The sequence below is a fragment of the Tupaia chinensis genome, unplaced genomic scaffold (genome assembly GCF_000334495.1).
Source record: "Tupaia chinensis unplaced genomic scaffold, TupChi_1.0 Scaffold143913_1, whole genome shotgun sequence".
NCBI lineage: Eukaryota > Metazoa > Chordata > Mammalia > Scandentia > Tupaiidae > Tupaia > Tupaia belangeri.
In genome coordinates, this window is record NW_006203764.1 from 2,219,338 (window position 1) to 2,242,550 (window position 23,213).

Below are 23,213 nucleotides of genomic sequence, written 5' to 3' on the forward strand. Positions count from 1 at the left end.
TCATGTATTATATTATTATTATTTTATTTGACTAGAGAGAGACAGAAGAGGGAAAATGAGAAAGCAAGCCACCTGGTCGGGACTCAAACGGCAGTCAGCCCGTGGGCGTCCAGTGCCTCAACCAGCAGTCCACCTGCAACCCCAGGGAATTAAATATGTAGAGATATTGGGTCGTCGGAAAAGTCACGAAGTATTTTTCTATGTTTTCCTATGCAAAAATATGTCGTGACTTTTCCAACGACCTGCTGTGTACGTCAGCGCAGAAAACCACCGTCTACAGGTGGGTCAGGAAGGGCAGAGGTGCCTTATGCCAGGGAAGCCTAGGCTTTCCATGGGCCTTAGTATAAGTTCTAAACTTTTTAATTTATCTATAAAGAAGGACAGAAAGACAGATACCCTTGACAGAGCCTCACCAGGCCACAATCCTCCCCCCACCCCCGATTCCCAGCAGCCAGGATGAGTATGTACCATGTGTCCTCAATGTAAAAATAAAGAGGGCCGCAGGCGTCCTAGTGGTCAAGGTGCGGGACTCCCACCTGGCTGACCTCAGGTAGAGTCACGTGAGCATGCACACCCGAAGTCCCAGGAGCGTGGAGAAGGGACAGTGGTGCAGCCATCCCCCAGGGGATGATTTCTCACTTTCCCTCTCACTGTCTCTGTCTCTCTCCAGTGAGCACATGCGCCTTATGTCAAAACCTTCAAAAATAAAAGAGAGAGAGAGAGAGAGAGAAGAAAAAAAGAAAGAAAATGAGAGGAAGGAGAGGAAGAAAGAGAGGAAAAAATACTAACCAGCAGTTCAGGCCCACTCAGCCGTGGAGGGCTGGCTCCCACCCTCGGTTCCCGGGACACGCTATCAGCATGGGCCTTCGCAAGGCAGTCTTCGAGAATTCCCCTCATCCTCCCTGTCCCCTCTTTCCTTTCCTCCATCCCCAGACCTCTCTGTTATGCTCTTCCATCTGTATCTACTCTTATTATGACTGTCACGGTAACATATACGCAGAACGGGTGCCATTACTTTTTTTTTTTTTTTTTTAGATTTTGCCATAAGACGCATGTGTGTCTGGATTCTGGGCACACAATGCACACCCACATGCCTGGCACGATCTTCAAGCTACTGGGTCTGGGACTCGAACCGTGGTCAGCCATGTGGGAGGCCAGCACCTTACGTACCACACCACCTGCTGGCCCCCCATTAACCTTCTTGGGTGAGCAGCGGCATCAAGCACACATTATGTGTGACCATCACCTCCTTGCAGTCTCCAAACTTTCTCGCCGCCTCCACCTAAAACTCGGTGCCATCAAACGCTAACCCCCCTTCCCTCAGTCTCTGCCTTTCTCTCTCTAGGACTCCGGCTTTTCTAGGCCCCTCATATAAGTGGACTGTATCTGTCTTTTAAAAAACACAGAGTTAGGGCCGGCCAGTGGCGCGGCACAGGAGTTGGGCCAGCTGGTTCCCACACGGCCCAGTGTGCGGTTCAAGTCTGGACCCAGTGGCCTGAAAGTCACGCTGGGTATATGTACGTGCGGTACGTGCATGCTCAAAATCCCCAAGCGGAGAATGGAAGAGAAGGGACTGCGGTGTGGTCATTACCCCTGGGTGTGCCTTCTCATTGTCTCTAGCTGTCTCTCTGCTTTCTCTGTCTCCCCGGGTGCCCCCCGCCCCCGCCCCCCAGACACAAGCACAAGTACCCTATGACAATTTTTTAAAATGATAACACAGAGTTGTATGTATTATGTGTTTTTAATTTGCATATATATTACTCCATGGACAGTTTTCATTCTTTTTACACTTAATATTATTTAACATGTGGGGCACTTGGGGAAAGTGGGTTTCCACATGGCCTTTCAAGTCCCTGTGGGCACGCCTCCAGAACGACCCAAGTCAGCTCAGTTGGGGGGGGTCCTTGCCCTCCTTCCTTGTCCACTTAGCCTTGGCTCCACCCCCAGGCAGGACTAGAGACTGAAGCTCCAGGGAGAAGCCAGGCACAGCCTCAATTTCCTAGCCCCTAAGCCGGGTACAATGCTGTGTTTGATCTTGGCTAGGTCCAACTGTGTTTGTTTGCTTTTCTTTTCTTTTCTTTTTTTTTTTTTTTTTTTTTGCTATAGGGTGCGTGCATTTGCCAGAAAGAGACAGAGGGACAGAGAGCAAGAAATCACCCCACGGGGGATGGCCACGCTGCAATCCCTTCTCCATTCTCCTCTTGGGATCTTGGGCACGCACACACACACACACCTGGCGTGAGTTTAAGCCACAGGATTCAGGACTCGAACTGTGGCCAACTACATGGGAATCCAGTGACACAGCCATTATGCCAACTGCTGATCACCAAATTGGTGTTTGTTTTCTACGTAGTTACAAATTTCCAGGATGTCAGGGAGGAAGGACAGACAAATAGGCTAGCCTGACCCATGTCCTGCCAGACCCATTCAGGCCACCTGTGAGGATTTTAGCTCTTCATTGCAAATAGATGCTAATTAACTAAGTCAGGGTGGCATGTGGGTTGGAAACCTTGTTTGGCAAACTGAAAGGAAGAATATTTCAGAGTGAGAAAGGGGGTGGATTTTTTGTTTTTTGGAGAGGTTTTTGCTATAGGGCGCATGCACTTGTCAGATAGACAGAGAGAGAGACAGAAAGCTAGAAATCACCCCCCAAGGGGGATGGTCACGCCACAATCCCTTCTCCTCCATTCTGCTCTCAGGATCTTGGGCACGCACACACACGCGCCCAGCTTGAGTTTAAGCCACCAGAATTGGGACTCAAACCGTGATCGACTACATGGGAGTCCAATGACATAGCCATTATGCCAACTGCTGGTCCCAGAAAGGGAGTGTTCTTTAACTGGCTTCCCCAGCCCCCCTGGGAACCAGAGCAAGCCTTCAGCAGGTGGATTCGGGGTGGAGACGACCTGGTCCTCACTGGGAGCTTGCCCTTGTCTCCTGGCCTTGTGTCCCCTCGCGAGTGGCAGCGGCTGAGACAGAGCTCCTGCCCCGATCCCCGCCCCTGACCCCCACCCCTGCTCCACGTGCCAGGCCCCACCTCCTGGCTAAAGGAAAGCGAGACCCTGACTTTTGTCCTGTTCTCTGTCCCAAGCCTCTCCACACATCTGTCGCCTACCCACATAACCCAAAAATGCCCCAGCCCTGTGTGAGGATGTCCAGGTACCCCGGGAGACAGTGAGCCAGGCAGACCGTCCCACTGCCCCTGAACGCTCCCACAGGTGGAGCCCGAGCAGGGTTCTGCTCCTCCAGGTGTCCTCCATGGAGCCTTTTAGAGCAGAGACAGCTCGGAGTTTGAATCTGGCCCCCTGGGCTTTCGAGAGAGGTGAAATACTGAGAGCTCAGAGCCCTGCCAGCTCAGGGAGCTTGGTCACTTCTGCTTCGGGTGTCCCAAGCACCTCTCTCTGGGATGGGGTGTCCACAGTGGGCTGTTCAGGGGCTGGAAGGACATGCCCTTCAAAACGTCTATCTTGATAATGCTCAAAAGTTCTCGCTGATGAAAGAAGTCATCAAGAGGTTCTGAGGCCACAGACTTAGGGCCCGGCAGCCCTGTAAGAGCACCCGGCGGCTACTGTAACCATCGCCCGGCTCTGCATTTTAAAGCAACACAGACGTGGAGGTCGTGGAGGTCGCGTCCTGAGCTGCCCATGCAGGCTCCGACCCGCCTCCTGCCTCCCTCTCGTGAATCCCTCATTACATCATCGCGTCCCTCCGCCAACTCCGGCTGCTCTCCCTATCTCCAGCCCTTCACTTAATCACATCGGCAAAGTCTCTCTTGCCATGGTAACGTACGAGGGAGCTTCAAACGGTTCACGAAAAAATAGAATTAAAATGAGAGTTTATTTTGGTGCAAAAGTTTTTGAAATCTCTGCATAATGTTTTTTCATAAGCTGCCTGTCCGTGAACTTTTTGAAGAGTCCTCATGGTCACAGGTTCAGGGAGTCAGGATGTGGACATCTTTGGGAGGTCATAACTTAGCCCACTGTTAGGTCATCGTTAAAGTCATGACATATTTTTACATAGAAAACAAATGAAAAACATGTCACTTCTTTTCTAACGACCCCGTAGGAATACCTGCCCTTCTCTGCTGTTCAGCTGAGAGATCTGAGAAGCCCCTGCCTCCGGGCCCCACAGCCCTGGGTCACAGTCACTGGCTGGCTTTGCAGAGACTCTAAGCTAGGTGCTGGCACCCCTCATGTCACGAACGCCTGGACCCTGCATCCTTCCGGCGGCCCTCAGGTCGTCATCACCGGCCCTGACGTCTCTCCCTGGAGCGCCAGCTTCTACAGCCACCAGCCACCCGGGTCACCGCAGCTCTCGCTCCACCCCACCCCCTCTCGGCCTCCTTGCTCCTCAGAACACTCTTCCTTCAGCCAGAGCTCACACCCAAGACCCAGGAGACCCCCCATTCCTCTGTTCCCCCGTCAGCCCTGACAGTCACCGCATCCCCCCCAAGGAGGCCACAACAGCGTCTGCCAAACGGGCCTCCCGGCTTGCACTCCTGGCCCTGGCCCAGCTGGTCCTCCATAAGCAGCTGGCAGAATGGCCCCCTGGACCAGGGCACGCCCTCGCCCAGCCCCCCAGGGGCTTCCTCACTTGGGAAGACTCGGCCTCCCAGGTCCGACCCTTCGCCCTTGCTCACGCCCTCTCCCTGAGCTCAGCCACGCTGGTCCTCCTCTTGTTCCAACAGGACCCATGCATTTGTACCTCGGGGCCTTTGCACGTGCTGCTCCTTCTGCTTGGAACGCCCCTCTGCTGCTCCACATGACTCCGTGGTGTCACCTCCTCAGAGAGGCCGCCCCGACCTCCGTGTCTGAAGCTGGCCCTCCTCTCCCTCCCCCACCCCCGACCTCCGACTCTGAAGCTGGCCCTCCTCTCCCTCCCTCTGCCTTGGCTTAGTCTTCAGGGCCGGCCTGCCAGGTTGCTCACTCACATCTGCCTTCCCAGCAGAATGTCAACTCCAGGAAGACAGAGGCTTTGTCTGCTGTCGCCAGGTGCCCAGTGCCTGGCACACAGCAATGCTCCCCAAATGCATCCTGGGTGCTATGGATTGAATTGTGCCCCCCCCTTCATATGCTGCATTCTGAACCCCAGGTGCATCAGAACGAGACCTCCTTTGGAAATAGGGGGCTCGTCCTAGTCATGTTGCTAAGGAAATACCTAAGACTGGGTGATGGCCAGTAAAAGGAAATAGAGATTCACCCAGCTTAGGGTTTGGAGGTTTGAGACCCAGGGCCGACTTCTGGGGAGGCTACAGCATAATGGAGACGGGGCTTGAGCAGAGCGGCTGCCCATAAAATTCCACCTGTTCTGGCCCTGTGTCCCTCTTACGGTCCCGCCAGAACTCAGTCGCAGGGGCCCACTCTAATGACTTACCACACCCTGGCGTCCCAGGGTGGGGCTAACTGTTCACTCAGCACTTTTGCGATAAGGCCAAGGCCCCACACGAGAACGGGGCCACGATATACGGCAGCGGCTGTGAACGCCAATAGTTAGGATGAGGTCGCCTGTAGAAGGTGGTCCCGTCCAGAAGGACTGTGTCCTTACAAAAGGAGGAAATTAGGGCATGGTGGAACACAGCGGGGGGCACCACATGAAGGTCGAAGTTCTGCTGCCTCAAGCCCAGGCACTCCCAGAAGCTCAGAGAAAGGCCCAGAACTGTCTTCCCCAGCACCTACAGAGGAGGGGGGCCTGGCCGGGTCTTGATCTCAGAAGCCAGCCCCCAGGGCCCCGAGGGCAGACACGCCTGCTCTACGCCTTCCCAAATGTGGGACTTTGTCATAGCAGCCTGGGCACACCAGCCTCACACACCGGCCTGAGCACGCCAGCCTGGGCACGCCAGCCTCACACACCAGCTTGGACACACCAACCTCAGCACACACCAGCCTGAGCACTCCAACCTCGGCACACTAACCTGAGCACACTAACCTGCTGAGTGAGTGAGTAAGCAAATTACTCAGCTGGTCTCGGACCCCAGTCCAATCAACTCCAACCCTATGCGCACTGCATGCCAGAGTGCGACCTGTCAGTCATCTGCTTGTCAAGAACATGTTAGGGGCTCCTCCATCCACAAAAGAAAACTCAGCACCATAGCACAGCAAGTGAAGACCCCACTGAATGTTCTAGACTCACCCCTCCTGCCGTTCCATCGCGCCCTGCTCGTCTCTGCCAGACTACCCGACTCTTCACCATGTGTCAGGGCCTTTAAATCACTGTCCTTCCTGCCTAGAATGTACTCTTCCCCAAATCCTTCCCGAATTCTCATATACATCCTTCAACACCTGGCTCAAGACCTCCTCTGCAAAGCCTTCCCCACACTCTCCGCTCCCTCAGTGTCCTGACTTCCCACTGTGCTCCCGAAGGCCCCAGCCGGGCCTCTGAGGCCATGATCAATAGTTCAGGGGCTGCACGAGTCCAGCTCTGTCTTGGTCAGTAGGCAACAAGCTCTTACAAAGGACAGAAGCCTGTCTGTCTCATCACTGCTCAGTGTGGGCCAAAGAGGGTGGTCACTGGGGGGTCACTGACAAGTGACAGACAAAGCACAAGAGGACTCCGTTTTACTGCTCAATCTGACGTTCACTCAGTCATTCACCAAACACTGAGGGCACTTCGAGTGAGCACGAGACGCTCACTAGTTGCAGCCCCAGCCAGCGGCAGCCCAGGCCTGGTCTTCGTCTCAGCCTCTGCCCTCCCGAGGGCCCCGTGTCTGTTACCTCAGACCCTTCCTCGAGCTTCATCTCGCAACTTCGAAATGAGAAAGCAAAGCAGAGCAGGCCAGCCCTATCGCCTACTGGGTAATGAAGCTGGATCCCACATGGCCAACCACAGTTCAAGTCCTGGCCCTGGTGGTTTGAAAACCATGCCGGGCACCTGCGTATGCCCCAAATCCAGGCTGGATGGAGAAAGGAGGGATTGTAGCACGACTATGCCCCACTGGGGATGCTTTCTCTGTCTCTCTCTGATGAGCACACACACACACACACACACACCCTCGGGCAATTTAACAACAACAACAAAATAGCTAAGAAGCTGTATTTTCCAAGGACATTTTCTTCTGTCCACACCACTGCCCACACCACACACACACTCTAACAACAGAAAAAGCCGCCACACAGGACAACATGGTGCCTAGGGCACAGGGATGCTCAGTCATTTTTTCCTTGTAAAGGGCAGAGAACAACAGACCTGCACAGTGCCCCCACGGCCCTGACAGATGTCCCAGTTAGCCAGTTAAGAGCTTCTCCATCTCAAAGGCCCCCAGGTCTCACTGATGGGAAAGACTGGGTGCTTGGGGCCCCATTTGTCCCGACTGCCCATCTTCATCTCCCAGGGCAGATGGGAGGGTACAGTCACCACCGTTGCTCCGCAGCACTTAGGGCAGAAGTTGGGGTCCCAGTCCCTTCTGTTCCGCTGGACTCTCAGTCACCCGTGGTGGCCAGAGGGTATGGCATGCCAACCTCGGGCTCCAGGTGGCTAACCCGTCATTACCTGAGCTCCCACCTCTCCTGGGCAGGTGATGCCCAAACACCTGGGCCATCTTCCAGGAGCAGCAGAGACAGATAAAGCTTTGGGCACCAGGGAGAAGCAGGAAGCTGGTGCTTCCAGAGGCCCCAGAGGCCCTGGCCACACCCCAGCAGCAGGCTGGCTCACTGGCCAGCCTCTCTCAGGTGCCCTGGCTTCCACGCCACACCCAGAACGTGCCAGGCCATGACCAGGCGTTGACCCCCAGCTTAGCAGCATCCTGCAGTGTGACCCATTTTCCTGCCCAAACACGGAGGGAAGAGATCACGCGTGAAGAACCAGGCACGCGTGCACAACCATTTCCGGGACTGTTATCCCAGGAAGAGCCAAGACCCACCACCTCCCATGGTCCTCACCGCAGCCCACTGCACAGATGTGCAAAACCATGTGGGGAGGGGAATGGACCAGCCAAAGCCTCCCAACTTTCCAAGGGGTGGAGGTGAGACTTGAACCCCAAGCCAAGCCATCAGTCCTTATACTCTGCAGGTTCCCCAAGTCCCTGCTCAGCGCTAAAGGGTTTTATGCAGCCATTACCATCTGCCCCTTGCAGGATGCCTGACCCACAAGCTGGAAGGGCAGGTGGGTTGATGTGGGAGTCTAGAGACCTGGCTTCCAAACCCAGGCCCACCATAATTCCTGACAGCTCCTTCTCTGTCTGGCCTCAGTTTCCCCACCTGCCCCATCCCAGGGTCTGGTGTGACTCAGAGGGTCTTTGGCGCTCTTTGTGCCCAGAAAGAACTCTGGATTAGGGGTTGCTCATTTGCCTTCCCTGATCCCTTAAATCATGAGCCTCCCTGGAGGCAACCTCCCCATGTGAGTTCTAACCCCAAAGTCCAGGGATGGAGCAGACGTCTAGGCTTCCACTGGGACAGGAGAATTGGCCACCCGCACAACCCCTAAGTCAAATTACAGGGCTGTGGGGGTCAAGAGTGGGGAGGCCTTTGACAGCCAGGTCCGCGGGTGGGTGGTGCAGTGAGCTTCAGAGTCGGGGACTACCTAATAAAGAGGGGGTGATCCGTAGCCCTGGAGCCTCCCTGTCCCCGCTTCCCTCGAGGGCGCCTACCTTGCGCTGTCAGGCAGCACCCTAGGGAGGCCACCTGAGTCGGATAGGGCGGGGGTGGGGGGCCTCGGAGCCAAGCGGGTTCTCCTCGCCTGGGCGTCCAGGGGCACAGCCACGCGAGTCCCCAGGCCCCAGCATCCGTCTGGACTCAGTGTTCTGGGCGATCGCAACACCGTGGCGACCGCGCTGGGGCACCCAGTCTCGCAACGACCCCAGTCCTGCGAGTGCACATGCGCCCCGGCTGCGACCCGCCCACTGCGCCCCTTCCCCGCACTCCCTTCCCGTTTCCCTCAATACCACTGACCATAGTGACTGGAGCCGCCGGGCCAGGTCCCGCCCCGGCGAGGAGCGATCCGGTGCGGGAAGGTCCCACGCGAGGCGCAGGCGGGCTCCGCCGTGGGTCGGGCGGCGGGGGCCTCGAGGGCGTGGGGGCGCGCGGAGAATACACCCGACCGCTCCGCAAACCAAGGGTTAGACCTCTACTGTGTCCCAGCAAGACACACGCCCCGCGATTGACGTCGGAAGCGAGCAATCAGGAGCCTGGACACAGGACGTCACAGAAAGTGGGTGGGACTTACACACCCCTTCAGCCTATGTTTTGGGGCCCATTTGACAGGATCCAGCCCCCTTTTAAAGACACGGAAAGCTTTTTAACTAGCAAAAGAGTTAGCCCAACCTGGAAAGACAGGTCCTGGTCTGTTAAGGCTGAAGGACTTTGAAGCAAGATGGCACATTGAAGTCTTTTGAAAGGTTAACTGGCCCGCATTCACTCGTGAAGAGGTCACCTGGGTACAATTTGCTCAAGATCAGAGGACAGCCACTTAGGAAACACGTGCCCAATAGCACCAGGTTACCCTCCTGACCCAGTGTAGCTTCTAAATAATATTTCAGCGCCTTCCAACTCATGAATCAGTGAATTGACACGCACCCAATTAATGTTTGTTGAATGAATGAGTTTCCAGGTTCCTTGAGTCTGCAAATGGCTCTGAAATTGTAGGGCTAAGTCTGAGGCGGAGACGGTGAAGCAGGTCTGGTGACTCACTCTGCGTGCAAGCTCCTTATTACCAAACATCAAACACAGGAACAGGTATCATTGGAAGATTCCTTTCCCAGCTCTTGACCCCGGGAGGAGTCGTTTGGGGTGGGCGAAGGAGGGTTTTTAGGGAAGGCGCCGGTGCATCACGCATGGTTTTGCAGGCACTCTGACTTCCTGTATTAAGCATTCCCCTTCCCACTCTACCCTTGCTCTTCCTGCCCCAGCACCAGGCTAGGCTCTTGGGCAGACCAATGTCTGTCTAGTCCAGGGCTGTATCATGTACAGGATGGGAGTGTGGGTCACCTGAGACTCCAGGAACAGTGAAGGCAGCAGCTGACCGCAGTGACAGTCATACAGAGCACTCACCATGTGCTGGCACTACAGAAGACGCAGCACGTAGTGTCGCGGGGTATGTACTGGCATTCTTACCCCTATTTTACAGACAAGGAAACCAAGGCACAGAGACATTAAGTTACTTGCCAAAATCCACACAGCACACAGTGAGATTTGTCCAGTCCCAGGCAGTCTGCCTGCAGAGCGGGTTTGAAATTCACTCTGCGGAGGCAAGACACAGGGGCTGTGTTTTGCCATGTCCCTGCTTGCTTGTCAAGGGTTCCTGCTCCTTGATTTTTACAGCCAAGGAAGCCACACAGGTGACCGGAGGGACCTAGAAGGGTAGGATCCCCAGGTTTCTGCCTCCTCATCCAGTCTCAGCTTCCTTCCACGGAGGAACGGCTGGGTCACGTGCAGCACCATGGGAATGGGAGAAGTGCACAGGTGAGGAGACTTCCGAGGCTTCTAGGAGCCCTGGAGCTGGGCCACACTAAGCCCTAGCCCTTTGCCCACCCTCCTTCCCTCCCCCGGCAACGCCAGTGCCCAACCAAGCCAGTGCCCGTGCTGATGTCAGGAACCCTAGGCTTCTGGCTCTGGGCTCGGCTACTCACTGCTGTGTGGCCTCAGGCAGTTCCCAGGCCCTCTCTGAGCCTCTGGTTCCTCACTCGCCGAGCAAGTTAGACAATCTGGGTGGTTAAAAAATAGCTATTTAGTAGCGATGCCTTTAAGCCCAGAGGAAAACGTAATCTTACCCAGAATCTCGGTTTATGTGTAGTGGAATCTTCCTGCAACTGCAGCTCAACCAAGCAGGGAAAAGAATTCATCTCTTTGGTCTGGAACTAATCGGGCTTCCTCCTGCCACCTCTACAGACTGCTTAAAAAGGGGGAAAGTTTGAAAGGGTCTTGTTTGTTTCCACACTGGGTCTGAGCTGGAAATGTCGATAGTGCCTGTAGGAGCCGCCGCCTGGCAGGGATAAACACGCTCCCCCAGGATGAGCTGGCTCCCACCTTCTGGCCCCTTTCTCCTGGCGCCTGTCTGGGTGGAGGGCCTCAGCAAGGGCTGCCAGGGCCTCTCAGGGGTGGAATGAGCCTCAGGCATCTCGTCCTCCAGTGGAGCGTCTGGGCGCTGGGGGTCCTGGCTCTGGGGAAGGGCTCTACTGCCCGTGGGGCTTATGGGCTGGCCTTTCCCAGGCTACTCAGAACAGGATAGCTCTCCGAGGTGGACCCCACTTCTCTCAGTACAGTGGGTCTCTGGCCCACCTTTCTCATTCTTTCTCCCCTTGAGTCCCTCGTTTCCTCCACACTTGAGCCTAAGTAAGAGGGTGGCTTCGTGTGCCCATGATTGTCTGCCCTTTGCTCCTTCTAGAATGCTCTTTTCACAGACTCAACTTGCCAGTTCCCACCTATCCTTCAAACTCTGACTCCTCCTCCATGAAGCTTTCCTGGATGACCCAGGCACGATTTCTCCAAATGTCCACACCATATCGGTCCTCCTTTGGTGCTGGCCCCTGGCTACTGAGATTTAAAGGAGCAGTGGGATATGGTAATTCTGGGTCCAGGCAGTGGTGTTAGGTATGTTTGTGACACAGTTCGCAGGGCATCAATCCTTGGGCGACTCATGCCACTCTGAGCCTTGGTCTTCTTGTCTGTAGAGTGGGAGTCTCTATTCCTAACTCAAAGACTAAATGAGGTGGCCATGAAACCACTTGACACTGTACTGGGTAGCTAGTAAGTACCCAATAGATGTGGGTTTAGTGGCCTAAGAATTGTTCGGCCGGCATTGCTAAGCTTATAGGAACAGGTAATGATGAGGCCTGAAGCTTGTGGACTTGCGGTGCCTGCTGCAGATTTGCATGTGGCAGGGAGGCACCCACGGGAGTAGTGTCTGGGTGGCTCAAAGCCGTCATCTGCCGTCTCCCCAGATGGAGGAGGTGAAGCTATGCCGGAGGGTTCCAGGTGGCCATGCCCGGGGCGGCAGGAGCTGCAGTAGTGCAGACCCGTCTTCCTGGTGCCCTTTGCACTGTGCAGTTTCAGCACTTCCTGCACCCGTGAGCTGCAGGTGGGGTGCCCTGGAGGAGAAGCAGGACCCCAGGGGGAAAGCGCTCCCCCTCTGCCATGGTGCAGGCTCAGCGTGCACCTCGAGTGTGCCCTGCGGTAGCCACGCATCCTCCTGCAAGCGTGGGCCGGAAGACTTGCCCGAGATACAAGTCCGGGTGTTGCTGCGCTGCTGTGGGAGAGCAGAAGCAGCAGAGCCAGACATGGTCCCCTTCACCTCCTCCAGCTGGCCTCCCCAGAGGCAGAGTGGCAGGCCAGCCCTGGGGTCATTGGCTGCCCAGACTCCCACCACCGGGGGCAAAGTTGAGAAAGATTCAGCTTTGGTTTTTGAGAAAAGATCTTTCCGTGATGGACTTGGGGATTAGAGAATTGGAGAGGTGGATCTGGGTCAATAGGGAGAACTTTCCGGAATGAGAATGGATGGAAACCGTGTCCCAGAACACAGGAGACTCGAGGGGCCTGCAGACGGCATAATGGTTACATCGTTGGAATCCCACATAGTCTTCCGCAGCTTAAAGCTCACACCAGGCGCATATGCATGCAAGGGAGATTGGAGGAGGAGGGATTGCAGCGAGGCCATCCCCCCTGGGGGGTGACTTCTCACTTTCTGTCTCTCTGTCTCCCTAGTGAGTACACGTGCCCTATAGCAAAAATCTCTCTATATAAAAAAGGGGCATGGGGGGCTCCTTGCACACCACCTGTTGGTCCCGGAGAGGAAAGGACTGGAAAGCCAGCAGGAACTCAAGCCCCTGGCCTGGAGAAGACCCCATTGTCCCCTCCCTTCAAGGCACCACATATGTGTAGGCCAGGGGAGTACGAAAGGCTGGAGCTGTCCCCTGGCCTCACCAAGGACTCACCACACACTGGCCACGTGACAAGCACGAGTGTGCACATCGCTGGCCAAGGCTGGCACAACCACTGCCCTGCTTCAGCTTCCTCCGGTGGGAAGTAACCGCCGAATATTCCTCCCTGAAGAGGTTGCCAGGACCACAAGACCACAGTGGAATGGGGCGAGGGAGGATGGGGAGCGAGGATGGGGAGGGAGTCCCCCACCCCAACCTGTGAGATTTAATTTTCCACCAGTCCAGGGAGGTGAGACGTTTATCTTAGTGGGAAGACACACAATGATGGTGGTATTTCTCATACCCTCACAGAAGACCCCAGAGGGCTGGGCCCTTGAAAAGCTACTCTGGCTTTTCATATATGAGGCAAAAACATCTAGAAGAGAAATGATGGTGCCGGGCCAAGGCGGCCTGTCAGAGCTCCCTTTGCAGCTCTATAGCAGGAGGGTAACATGCTGATTTTCCAGGCAGCTGCCCATCTGTGGCCCCCCCCCAGAACCCTGGTTCTGAAAGCAAATGTTTCCTGAGTTCAGACTCAAGTGCTTGTACCCTGGGAAGCCTTCTGGGCTGGGCAGGACACCATCTCTGGCTGCTGGGAGACCCTCAGCTAATAGTTGGCAAAGAACCGAGGCCCTCTGTGGAATAGCCTGTGAGGCAACTCCCTGGCCAGCAGCCATGTGGGTGAGGTTGGAAGCCGATTCTCCCCCTGATGAGCCTGCAGATGAGACCCCAACCCGGGCCAACAGCATATGTGAAACTTGTGGAAAGATGCTGAGACAGAGGGCCCGGCTAGGCCACGCCTGGATTCTTGACCCACAGAGATAATCAATGTTCATTGTTTTGCTGAGTGGGGGGATATTTTGTTAGGCAGCACTGGATGACAAATACATCCTGTCTTCTCTTCCACGAGGCGGGGTCACTGACACGTGCGTCTCCAGGCAACCGTGAACACAGCTCTGCCTCGCATCCCCCAGCTCCCAGCCAGGGCGGAGTGGCTGTTCTACAGCGCGCTCCTCATGGCTGGACTTGTTGCACAAATCGAGGTCTAATTGCAAGCGACAGGAGGAAGACAACAGGGATCCTGGCCCGGGGACAAAGGGAAGGCTTCTTGGAGGAAGTGAGTGTGGAGCTGAAGTTCGAAGGAGGAGTCGGAGGGGGTTTCATCTGTCCTCCTCTTCTCTGTCCCCCCCAGCACGTCACCCTGGGGGGTAATTTCTCACTTTCTCTCTCTGACTCTGTCTCTCTGGCGAGTGCATGTACCCTATAGCAAAAATACCTCTCAAAAAAAAAAGATTAAAAAAAAAAAGGGTTATCTGAAAACATATTTGTAGATGGAACCAGCAGAATGGCTATGTCGCTGAACTCCTCGACCGCAGTTCAAGTCCTGGACCCGGGGGCTTAAACTCATGCTGGGTGCGTGTGCATGCATGCCCAAGATCCCGAGAGGAGAATGGAGGAGAAGGGATTGCAGTGTGGCCATCCCGTCTGAGGGGGTAATATGTCGCTTTCTGTCTCTCTGTCTCTCTCTGTCTCTCTGACAAGAGCACTCGCCCTGTAGCAAAAACCTCTCAAAAAAAAAAAAATGGCAAAAAAAAAGTATTTATAGAAAACTAGACTAAAGGAAGTAAATGACAAATAATCTTTTTAGATTAGTTATTTTATTATTTCATTTCATTTTATCACTCATGATTCTGACAGTTTGTGTGATCCTTCGGTGATCAGGCACCTGACAGCTTTTCTTGACCAGCCAGTAATTTAGTAGTTGGAGATAGACTTCGCCACTCCTGGTCATCCGTGCGTCCATGTCCTGTTAGAGCGTAAACACCGAGTCAAAGCCTAGATCCCCGCAGTGCAGAGTACACGGTGGTGTTCAGTCCCATGTAGGTGCTCAAGAAAAAGGCACTGAATGGATGAGTCGGAGTAAGCCAAGGCTAAGGGACAACGCGTTAGAGACGGAGGGGACGGCGCTGGTCAAGATCTGGCGAGGGTGGCCTGGTGAATTCTAGGAACAGGAAGGGCCGGTCTTGCTGGAGCACAGGAAAGAAAGGGGAGAGTGCATCAGACAAAGACGGAGAGGAAGCAGGGCCAGACCATGCGGGTCTCATAGGCCCTGGGAAAGGGGATCGATTTAAGGGCAGTAGAGAGTCACGGAAGGGAGAGGAGGGAGGGTGGACATGACCACATTTGCTTTTCTGAGTGACCCCTGCGGCTGCTGTGAAGAGAATGGGTTTCAGAGGGCAAGAGTGGGAGCAGACGGCCAGTGGAGGAGGCTGTCAGAGGGTCCAAGCCAGAGAAGAGAGTGGCCAGGAAAGGGTGGCACAGAGATGGAAAGAAGTGGGCAGGATCTAAGAGCAGGAAGGGCTGTGGGCAGGATCTAAGAGCAGGAAGGGCTGTGGACAGGACCGGGCGGGCTGGCTGTGGAGTGCAGAGAGGCCTGGGCTGATCTGAGGTCCACACCTGCCGTGAGGAAGAGGAGCCGGGCGCCCAGACAGCGCAGCCCCGATTAGGCTGGCAGAGCTCAATGCCTGGGAGAATTCCCAAATACCCTCTCCCAGGACAGAGAAATGGAGATCCCCCAGGGCTTCGTGATCCTGAAACCCTCCAGGCTTCTGGAAGCAAGCTCTGAAAGGCTGCCCTGGAGTGGTTGGGAAGGACCGCTTTGTGAAACGCCTGTGTTTACAGACAATGACAGAGAGGACTGGGTGAGCCCCGCTGAGGCCGAGTCCGCAGAGCTCTGTCGGCCAGAGCCTGAAGTACAGCATAACCCGGACTTAGTAGGGTTCACCTGGGTGTGCAGGGGAGGCAGCTCACCTGGGAGGTAGCCTGACCCCGGGCGCCCATCGGTTCCCGAGCACTGGCACAGATGACCCTAGAGCCAAGTGGTTGCCAAGTTTCTTCTGCTCACCTCTGAAATGCCCCTCACTTCCAGCTCCTACACGTTCTTTTAACTTTTCACTTAGAGATTCACTCCTTTGCCTAAGACTAATTCATTCATTGATTGTTTATTCTGAAGCTATAGGATATGCTGGGATATGTGCCTTAGAGAAAGCCTTTCTTCTTGAGACCTTCTCCTTCTGGTAGAGGAGCTAAATGTGTAATCAAAAATAGTGATGCTAGGGGGTTCCAGGAGCCTTGCGGGGAGGGGCTAGATGCCCAGAGATGGGCTCTGTACCCTGCCTGGAGTGGGGGCAGATGCACAGGCCTCATGGAGACAATGAGGCTTGAAGTGGAGGGGCAAGTATAGTCTCAGCAGAAGGAACCACCCATAAATCACAGGCTGGACCTTATCTCATCAGCCCTGGCCTTGCAGCCTGAGCCTGCTTCTTCTCCCGTGCAAACTGGGAGTGCCTGGTTGGCCTGCTGTAGGCACCAGGCTCACGGGTTGTGGAGATGACTCAGTGAGGCACGGTGGCCCAAAAGCAGCATGCTGGGACCCCATCAGGAAACTCTCACCATGGGGGAACCCCTGGGACTCTAACCCACTCATTCGCTCACATGCACTGATTCACCCGCACAGAGGCCTGCCATGTGCCGGCCCCAGCAAGGCATGGCGAGTGAGAGGCAAGGGACAGATAGCTCCTGTCCTCAGTACCTGCCCTTCTGCAGTGCAGGAGAGCAGCAGGGACCCAGGGCTCCCTCCCTGAAACTCTGTGTGCTTAGTCTCAAGTGAATGAATCCTACCGAAGGCCCAAGGGGCTGCAAGCAATGGGCAAGTGACCTTTGGTGCCAAAGGGCATGGAACAAACGCCTTCTAGAGGTGGCTTTTAAGAGAAAGGGGGGAGCCTGCAAGTTTGCAGGTGTCTAGACATCCCCATGGAGGGACGTGGGCCAGGCTGGCCCTTACAGCCTTGGAGACCTAAGTGACCGGTCCTGAGCCAGGAGCAGGGCTAGGCAGGGCATCTGACCCCCAGGGTGAGCAGTTGGGGCAGTGGTTAGCATGACCAGCACCTTTTCAGGCAGGGCCATGGCAAAGAAGCCTCTTCTAAATGTTTCCTGTCATCGCTGTCCAGCCAACCTCAGAGAACGGAGCTCAGGTTGAGACACCAAGTTTTAAGGCCAGCGCCCAGTGAGGACCAGATCAGAAAGTAAGAGTCAGTACTGGGGTCTTGGGAGGGGTACATACAAGAACAGAGTTGATGAACTTTGAGAGAAGACGACACGCAGAGAGATAAGAACCTAGTCTGCAGAGACTTGAAGACCTAAGTGGGTGAAAAGGTGTCTTCACCATGAAATATATGAAGTATGTGTATATATATATTATTCAAAATTTGGAAACCAACTTGTCTTGGCCTCGCACTGATCTGGCCATCCCCCTTGGCGGGGGTGATTTCTCACTTTCCCTTTGTCTCTGTCCTTCTCCAGTGAGCACACGTGACCTATGGCAAAAATCTAAAAAAAAAAAAAATTAAAATCCTCCAACCCAGAGCTACTCACTATTAACATGGCAGACCAGGATTATTCACCACCTCTATATATCCCACCATTCCTGAGAGTCAGGGTTCATGCCCATCAGGTGGACAGCTTCCCAAAGTGAGGGTGATTCTTGGGTTACAGAGAATATGGGATTGGACAGTGTACAGGTGTATCAGAAAGCTATTGCTGTAATGCCATGTAACAAACACCCTCAAATGTTTACTGGCTTACAATCATAAAGCATTTTTGAAACTTTCAAGAAGTTCATGGAAAATGTGCATTATGAAAAAATTATGCATGAATTTCTAATTTTTTTCCACCAAAATAAACTCATACTTTTTTTTTTAAGAGAGTTTTTTTGCTATAGGACACGTGCACTCGCCAGAAAGACAGAGAGAGAAAAAGAGACAGAAAGCGAGAAATCACCCCCCGGGGGGATGGCCATACTGCAATCTCTTCTCCTCCATTCTCCTCTCAGGATCTTGGGATGCACACACGTGTTCAGTGTGAGTTTAAGCCACCAGGTCCGGGACTCGAACTGCAGTCAACTACATGGGAGTCCAGTGACATAGCCATTACGCCAACTGCTAGTCTCAATAAACACATACTTTTTAAAAAATAATTATTTGTTTTTATTTATTCATTCATTTTTTTTTTTTTTAATTTGACCAGAGCAACACATAGCAAGAGAAAGAGAGGGAAAGTGAGAAAGCAAGCCACCAGGTCTGGGACTCAAACCATAGTTGGCCATGAGGAAGTATCCAGTGCCTTAAGCATCATGCCACCTGCTGGTCCCATAAACTTGTACTTTTTAAGGTTTTTTTTTTTTTTTTAAAGTCCCCAGAGGGCATGTGTGCTTACCAGGGAGTGAAAGAAAGCGCCTCCTGTAGGGCATGATCATGCCCTATGTCCTCCATTTGTCCATACAATCAAAATTGGGGGCATACATGCACACTCATCCAGCATGTTTTCCAAGTTGCTGGGAAGGGGATTCCACAGCTGACCACATGGGATCCAGTAATACATCGTAATTACTTAACTGCTGGGAAAAGGATTTGAACCACAGTTGGCCACGTGGAATCCAGCTCCCTATTCACAGTAAGTACTTAACTGCTGTGCTACAGGGCCGGCCCCTAAACCACACTTCAATTCCATTATTCCATGAGCTTTTTGATGTGTCCTTGTATTTCTCACTCATGGGTCTGTGAGTTGGCTGAAGACTGAATGATTTATATTAGAGGACATAAAAGTAGTGAAAATAGTTAACAAGGATAAGACAGTGTGGAATGGGACGGAAGAGAAGAGAAGAGTATGGAGAAAGATAGCAAGAGAACACATAGAGAGGCAGGACATTAGTGGGACACAGATACGGCTTATTACCTGTTGATGATGACGTGTATAGTATTCTCAACTGGATTGGTCTGAGAAGTATTTCATGTTGGGCAAAGTCTTTTTACAAGCAAAATGAGAAATAGCGATTGGCTGGTTAAAAAATAATTGTAATAATAATAATGATGATGATTGAGAAAAATAATGAAAAGCTATTGGATGATGAAATGGGGATTTTAATGTCTCTGTATTGACTGATATGCATGATATTCCTTCTGGAAAAAGAAATATAATACCCTGTAAAGGTATATGTGATTCAATGTAATATAAACAAGATTATGATGATAATAAGTAAAGAAAGGAATTTTGAGAACCTCAAATTAAAAGTATTAGTGGCAATATTGCAATTTTCACTGGAAGGTCAAAGCTTCTTCCTACTTTTCAAAGAGGAGAAGCCCTGAAATGTACCAATAATGAAACACTCCATAGTATTAGATGTGCTGCAGCTATTAGTGAAAAGGATAAAATAAATATATGGAGGAAAGCCACAGGGGGAAAAAAAGGATGGAATGATTTAGGTGGATCCCAGCTGCAGGTTGGGTCCCTGGCTCTTCCACGTGGCTCACATCCTCCTGCAATCAGAGGGCTCCCTGAGGCTCATTCTGTTTATGGCCAAACTCTCGGGGGTAAGTTTAATGCACAGTCATGTTTTAAACCTCTGCTTATGTCATAATCCACTCACCTCTTATTGGCCAAATCAAGTCACATGACCAAGCCCAAACCCAAGTCAAGAGGATGGTGGTGTAGTGATTAAGGCACTGGACTCCTATGTTTAACTCCTGGATGCAGCAGCTTGAAACTCACACCAGGTGTGTGTGCATGTGTGCCCAAAATCCTGAGAGAATGGTGGAGAGGGGATTGTGGCATGGCCATCTCCCGCCCCCCACCCCCCACCAGGGGGTGATTTCTCGCTTTCTGTCTCTGTCTGTCCAACAAGTGCACTTTCCCTATAATAAAAATCTCTCTCTCAAAAAAAGAGAGAGGACAAATATTCTGCCCACCAGGAGGCCCCGGCAAGAGTGTGGTTGTATCTTGCCAGTGTGGTTGGATTAGACGGGGCCACTAATTCAACCGACCACACTCGGTGGGTCTAATATCCACAACTCCTCCACAGATCTGGATCCTCCCACTTAGAAGTGCTGCCTTCTTACTTTCTTCCACTCTTTCATATAATTTTTGTGAAATTGAGCTTTATCCTACTTTCATTGTTGTTGTTTTTACTACAGGGCACATGCTCACCAGAGACAGAGAGAGAGAAATCACTCCTGGAGGGATGGCCACGTTGCACTCCCTTCTCCTCCATTCTCCTCTCAGGATCCTGGGCATGCACGGGCACACGCTCAGCGTGATTTTCAAGTCACGGGATCTGGGACGCAGGCCATGCAGCTGACCGTGTGGGATCCAGTATCTTAACCACCATGCTGCCTGCTGGTCTTCTATTTTTTTTTCACCCCTACTTATTTCACTTAACTTGATACCCTACAGATATTTTCCTTACATTAACTATTTTTAAAAGCATGTTATTTAGTGGTTGCAGAATCACAAATCATAAAGTCCTGGCATCATTTATTAAACTCTTTTTCTGGGATATTTAGTCATCTCCAGTTGGGCTACCCTAAATAGCGATATGATGAGCAGACACTTTGTTGGCACGTGTGGTGGCATTTCTTGCTTCTGCTAGCCTGGCCCAGGTCCTACTCCCTCTGATGACAACACTCTGATTTCCTTTCGGGGGAATCTTCTTTCTTCTATGGGTCCATGAAATGTATGTAGCAACCACCCTTGGCTCCAGGGGAATGACCTCCAGCCATGACAGATAGTCCATCTCACTACAGCTCAAAAATTGGGCCCCCAGCATCTCCAATTAGAGTAGGAACTTCTGGCTCCTTACAGAGTACGGAAATCCCACTAGATTAGTTCAGGAATAAACGTAAGGGCTAGGTTTGGCCAGTTACTGATTTGCCTAAAGAGAGGCATACAACCCAAGGCAGTGTATCAGAGTAACCCCTGGGACTTGTTCAAGGAAGAGCTGGAACGAGACACTCTCTTGACACTCTCTCTTTCCCCCTGACTTAACTTTAGAGCACATAGGGCGGAGGTTGGCGGCCATCTCCTTTAGCTGAACCTGAGAATGAAGCCAAGGAGTGGGCAGGTGGAGCCCAGAGCCAGAGAGAGACTGGACTGTGCTGGCATGGCGCCTGACATGCTGGTCCTCTAGCTGGACTTGCTGGGCTTTTCAGTCTCACAGTTCAAGGCATTATCTTCGTCTTTCTTAAGCTTTCTCTCGCTTTGAACCAAAGAGCTCTGGTTTCCTTGGGTTGTCGGGAAAGTCAACCCAATTTGGGGGCATATTTTTCTGTGTAAAAATGTGCCGTGACTTTCCCGACAATCTGACATTAACTTACGGTCTTGAGCTAAAATTACTAAGCCAAAGACAATGAACTTTCTTTTTAATTTGCTAGAGCATACATGCACTTGCCAGGGACTGATGCGGGGCAGAAAGCAAGAAACCACCCCGTTCCAATGGAGGGTGGCCACGCTGCAACCCTTCCTCCCTCACTCCTCTTTTCAGGGTTTTGGGCATGCATGCGCATGTGCCTGCTGTGGGTCTGGGACTTGAACCATGCAGCCAGGCACGTGGAATCCAGCTGCCCCAACCACCACACTACCAGCTGGCCCGACACAAACAATTTTAAAGCCTCTCAAGACCTCTTATCGGATTGCTTTCCAGAGAGCTTAGGCACACAGTACCACAGTGCTGGGAGCCCATTTTACCAACATTAGTACATTAGCTTAATTTTTATAAAAAGTTTATTTATTTATTTCCTCTGAGAGAAAAGGAGAGAGGCACCCCCAGCAGGATCCCCCCTCAGCCTGCAATCCACCGGAGTGTCAGCCGGCCTGGGGCGTGGACGTGTGGGCCCGGTGTGCATGGCGGTCCCGAGACGGAACCCAGGACCTTTCCATGCAGGTCCAGTTGCACCACTGCCTGGCCCCTTAACATTTTTTGTTGTTGTTGGGCAAAATTATATGGCTGAATTATTTTTATGTTTACAGGCCTTTTGTAGCTTGTGATTTGATGAGTATGAGCTATTGGTGTCATATTTTTAAAGACTTTGTAAGAGGTCTTTATTTTTCTTATTATTTTTAAAACTTGGCTATAGGGCACGTGCACTCACCAGAGAGAGACAAAGAGACAGAGGGAGGGAAGGTGAGAAAGCAAGCTGCCGGGTCCCGAACTGGAACCACAATCAACCACGTGGGAGCCCAGCACATTCAGTGCCGTGCCACCTGCTGGCCCCGAGAGCTCTTTCACTGTCCAAACCCTGATCATCTTTTAAATCCCTCCCATTTCCCCCCAGCTTATTGGCATTAAGTATCTTGATGCTTCCGGAAGTGAATGCTTTTTATGTTTTATGTGGTCAGAGTGCTTTGGGTGTCACTTCTGCTACTTTTATGCTTCCAAAGTCCTTCTCTACTGAAGACCAGGTAAGTATGGGCCAGATTTTCTTCTTTTTGACATTTAGCTTTGTTTCTTCAGTGAGCAAAAGACATAGAGACATAGAGAGAAAAAGTGAGAGGAGGAAGAAAACACCATCCTCTAACAGGGTCTCAGTGCCACAACCCGCCCCGAGCCTCAGCAAGCTCAGATCCCGGCGCTCACAGCATCCCCAGGGAGGTCTCTGGATGAGAACCTGGGACATTCCATGTGGGCTTGCTTCACAGAGTGCCTTGATGTTCTGCTATGTCATCAGCGGGCCTCTTCATGTTGAAATTATTTACCCAGTGCCTCTCACCCTGTGATCTGAGAGTTACTGCATTGGAATGACCTCAGCAACTTGTTAAAAATCCAGATTTCTGGAGCCCACCCCAGAACCACCACTTCTGAGAGTAAGTCCAAAAAAAAAAAAAAAACCACTCCATTTTTTAGCAGGTTTCATGGGTGGTTTTAATGAGCATTTCCATTTGAAAACCAGCACTCGAAGGAATTGGAATGTGTGTACTATAGGACACAGTGTGGGAAAAAGACATGATTTGATTTTCCCTCAAACAGCCAGTTTTCCCCGCGTCAGTCATTAGCTGACAATCAGCCTTCCAGGTCGGTGTGCAAAATTTCTCACACTGAAAGTTCCTGAAAGCTGGAATTCATTGGCGGGTAATGAACTCTTGGTCTCAAAAAAATGTTCAAACCCTGGATTACTGGCGTCTTGGGGGTTGGGGTTAGGGATTAAGAGTTAAGGGTTAGAGGGTAGGGTCCAGCAGGGAGGTCAGATAAGATGACATTTTATAAGGTACCTAAGCCACTGCTCTGCTTCCTCCAAATGTACTTTTGAGGAAGGCCTTTGAGGAGAAGTGCTTCAAAGGTATAGGGGTAGGGCAGAGGGAGATTTTAGTCTGGAAATGCCATGACTTGAATGTGTCTCCCAAAGTTCATGTTTTTGTAGACTAAGCCCTCAATGCCACAAAGTTGGGAGGTGGGGACCAGCACTTAGTGTAATGGCTATGTCGCTGGACTCCCATGTAGTCGACTGTGGTTCGAGTCCCGGACCCGGTGGCTTAAACTCAC

The 23,213-nt window shown here is 52.4% G+C and overlaps 2 protein-coding genes across 2 annotated transcripts in view; both read right to left on the minus strand.

Moving 5' to 3' along the window:
* Positions 1 to 9,071, minus strand: part of OTUB2 (OTU deubiquitinase, ubiquitin aldehyde binding 2) — a 24,149-nt gene extending 15,078 nt beyond the window's left edge. The window contains exon 1 of the mRNA XM_006165396.3: positions 8,883 to 9,071. Within this exon, the coding sequence (XP_006165458.1) occupies positions 8,883 to 8,885 (3 nt within the window). The 5' untranslated portion in view covers positions 8,886 to 9,071. The remainder of the gene's footprint in view (positions 1 to 8,882) is intronic.
* A 5,547-nt stretch (positions 9,072 to 14,618) lies between these two features.
* CCDC197 (coiled-coil domain containing 197) overlaps positions 14,619 to 23,213 on the minus strand; it is an 18,637-nt gene continuing 10,042 nt past the window's right edge. Inside the window, exon 8 of the transcript XR_003547342.1 lies at positions 14,619 to 14,651. The gene's annotated coding sequence lies outside the window, so the exon portion shown is untranslated. The remainder of the gene's footprint in view (positions 14,652 to 23,213) is intronic.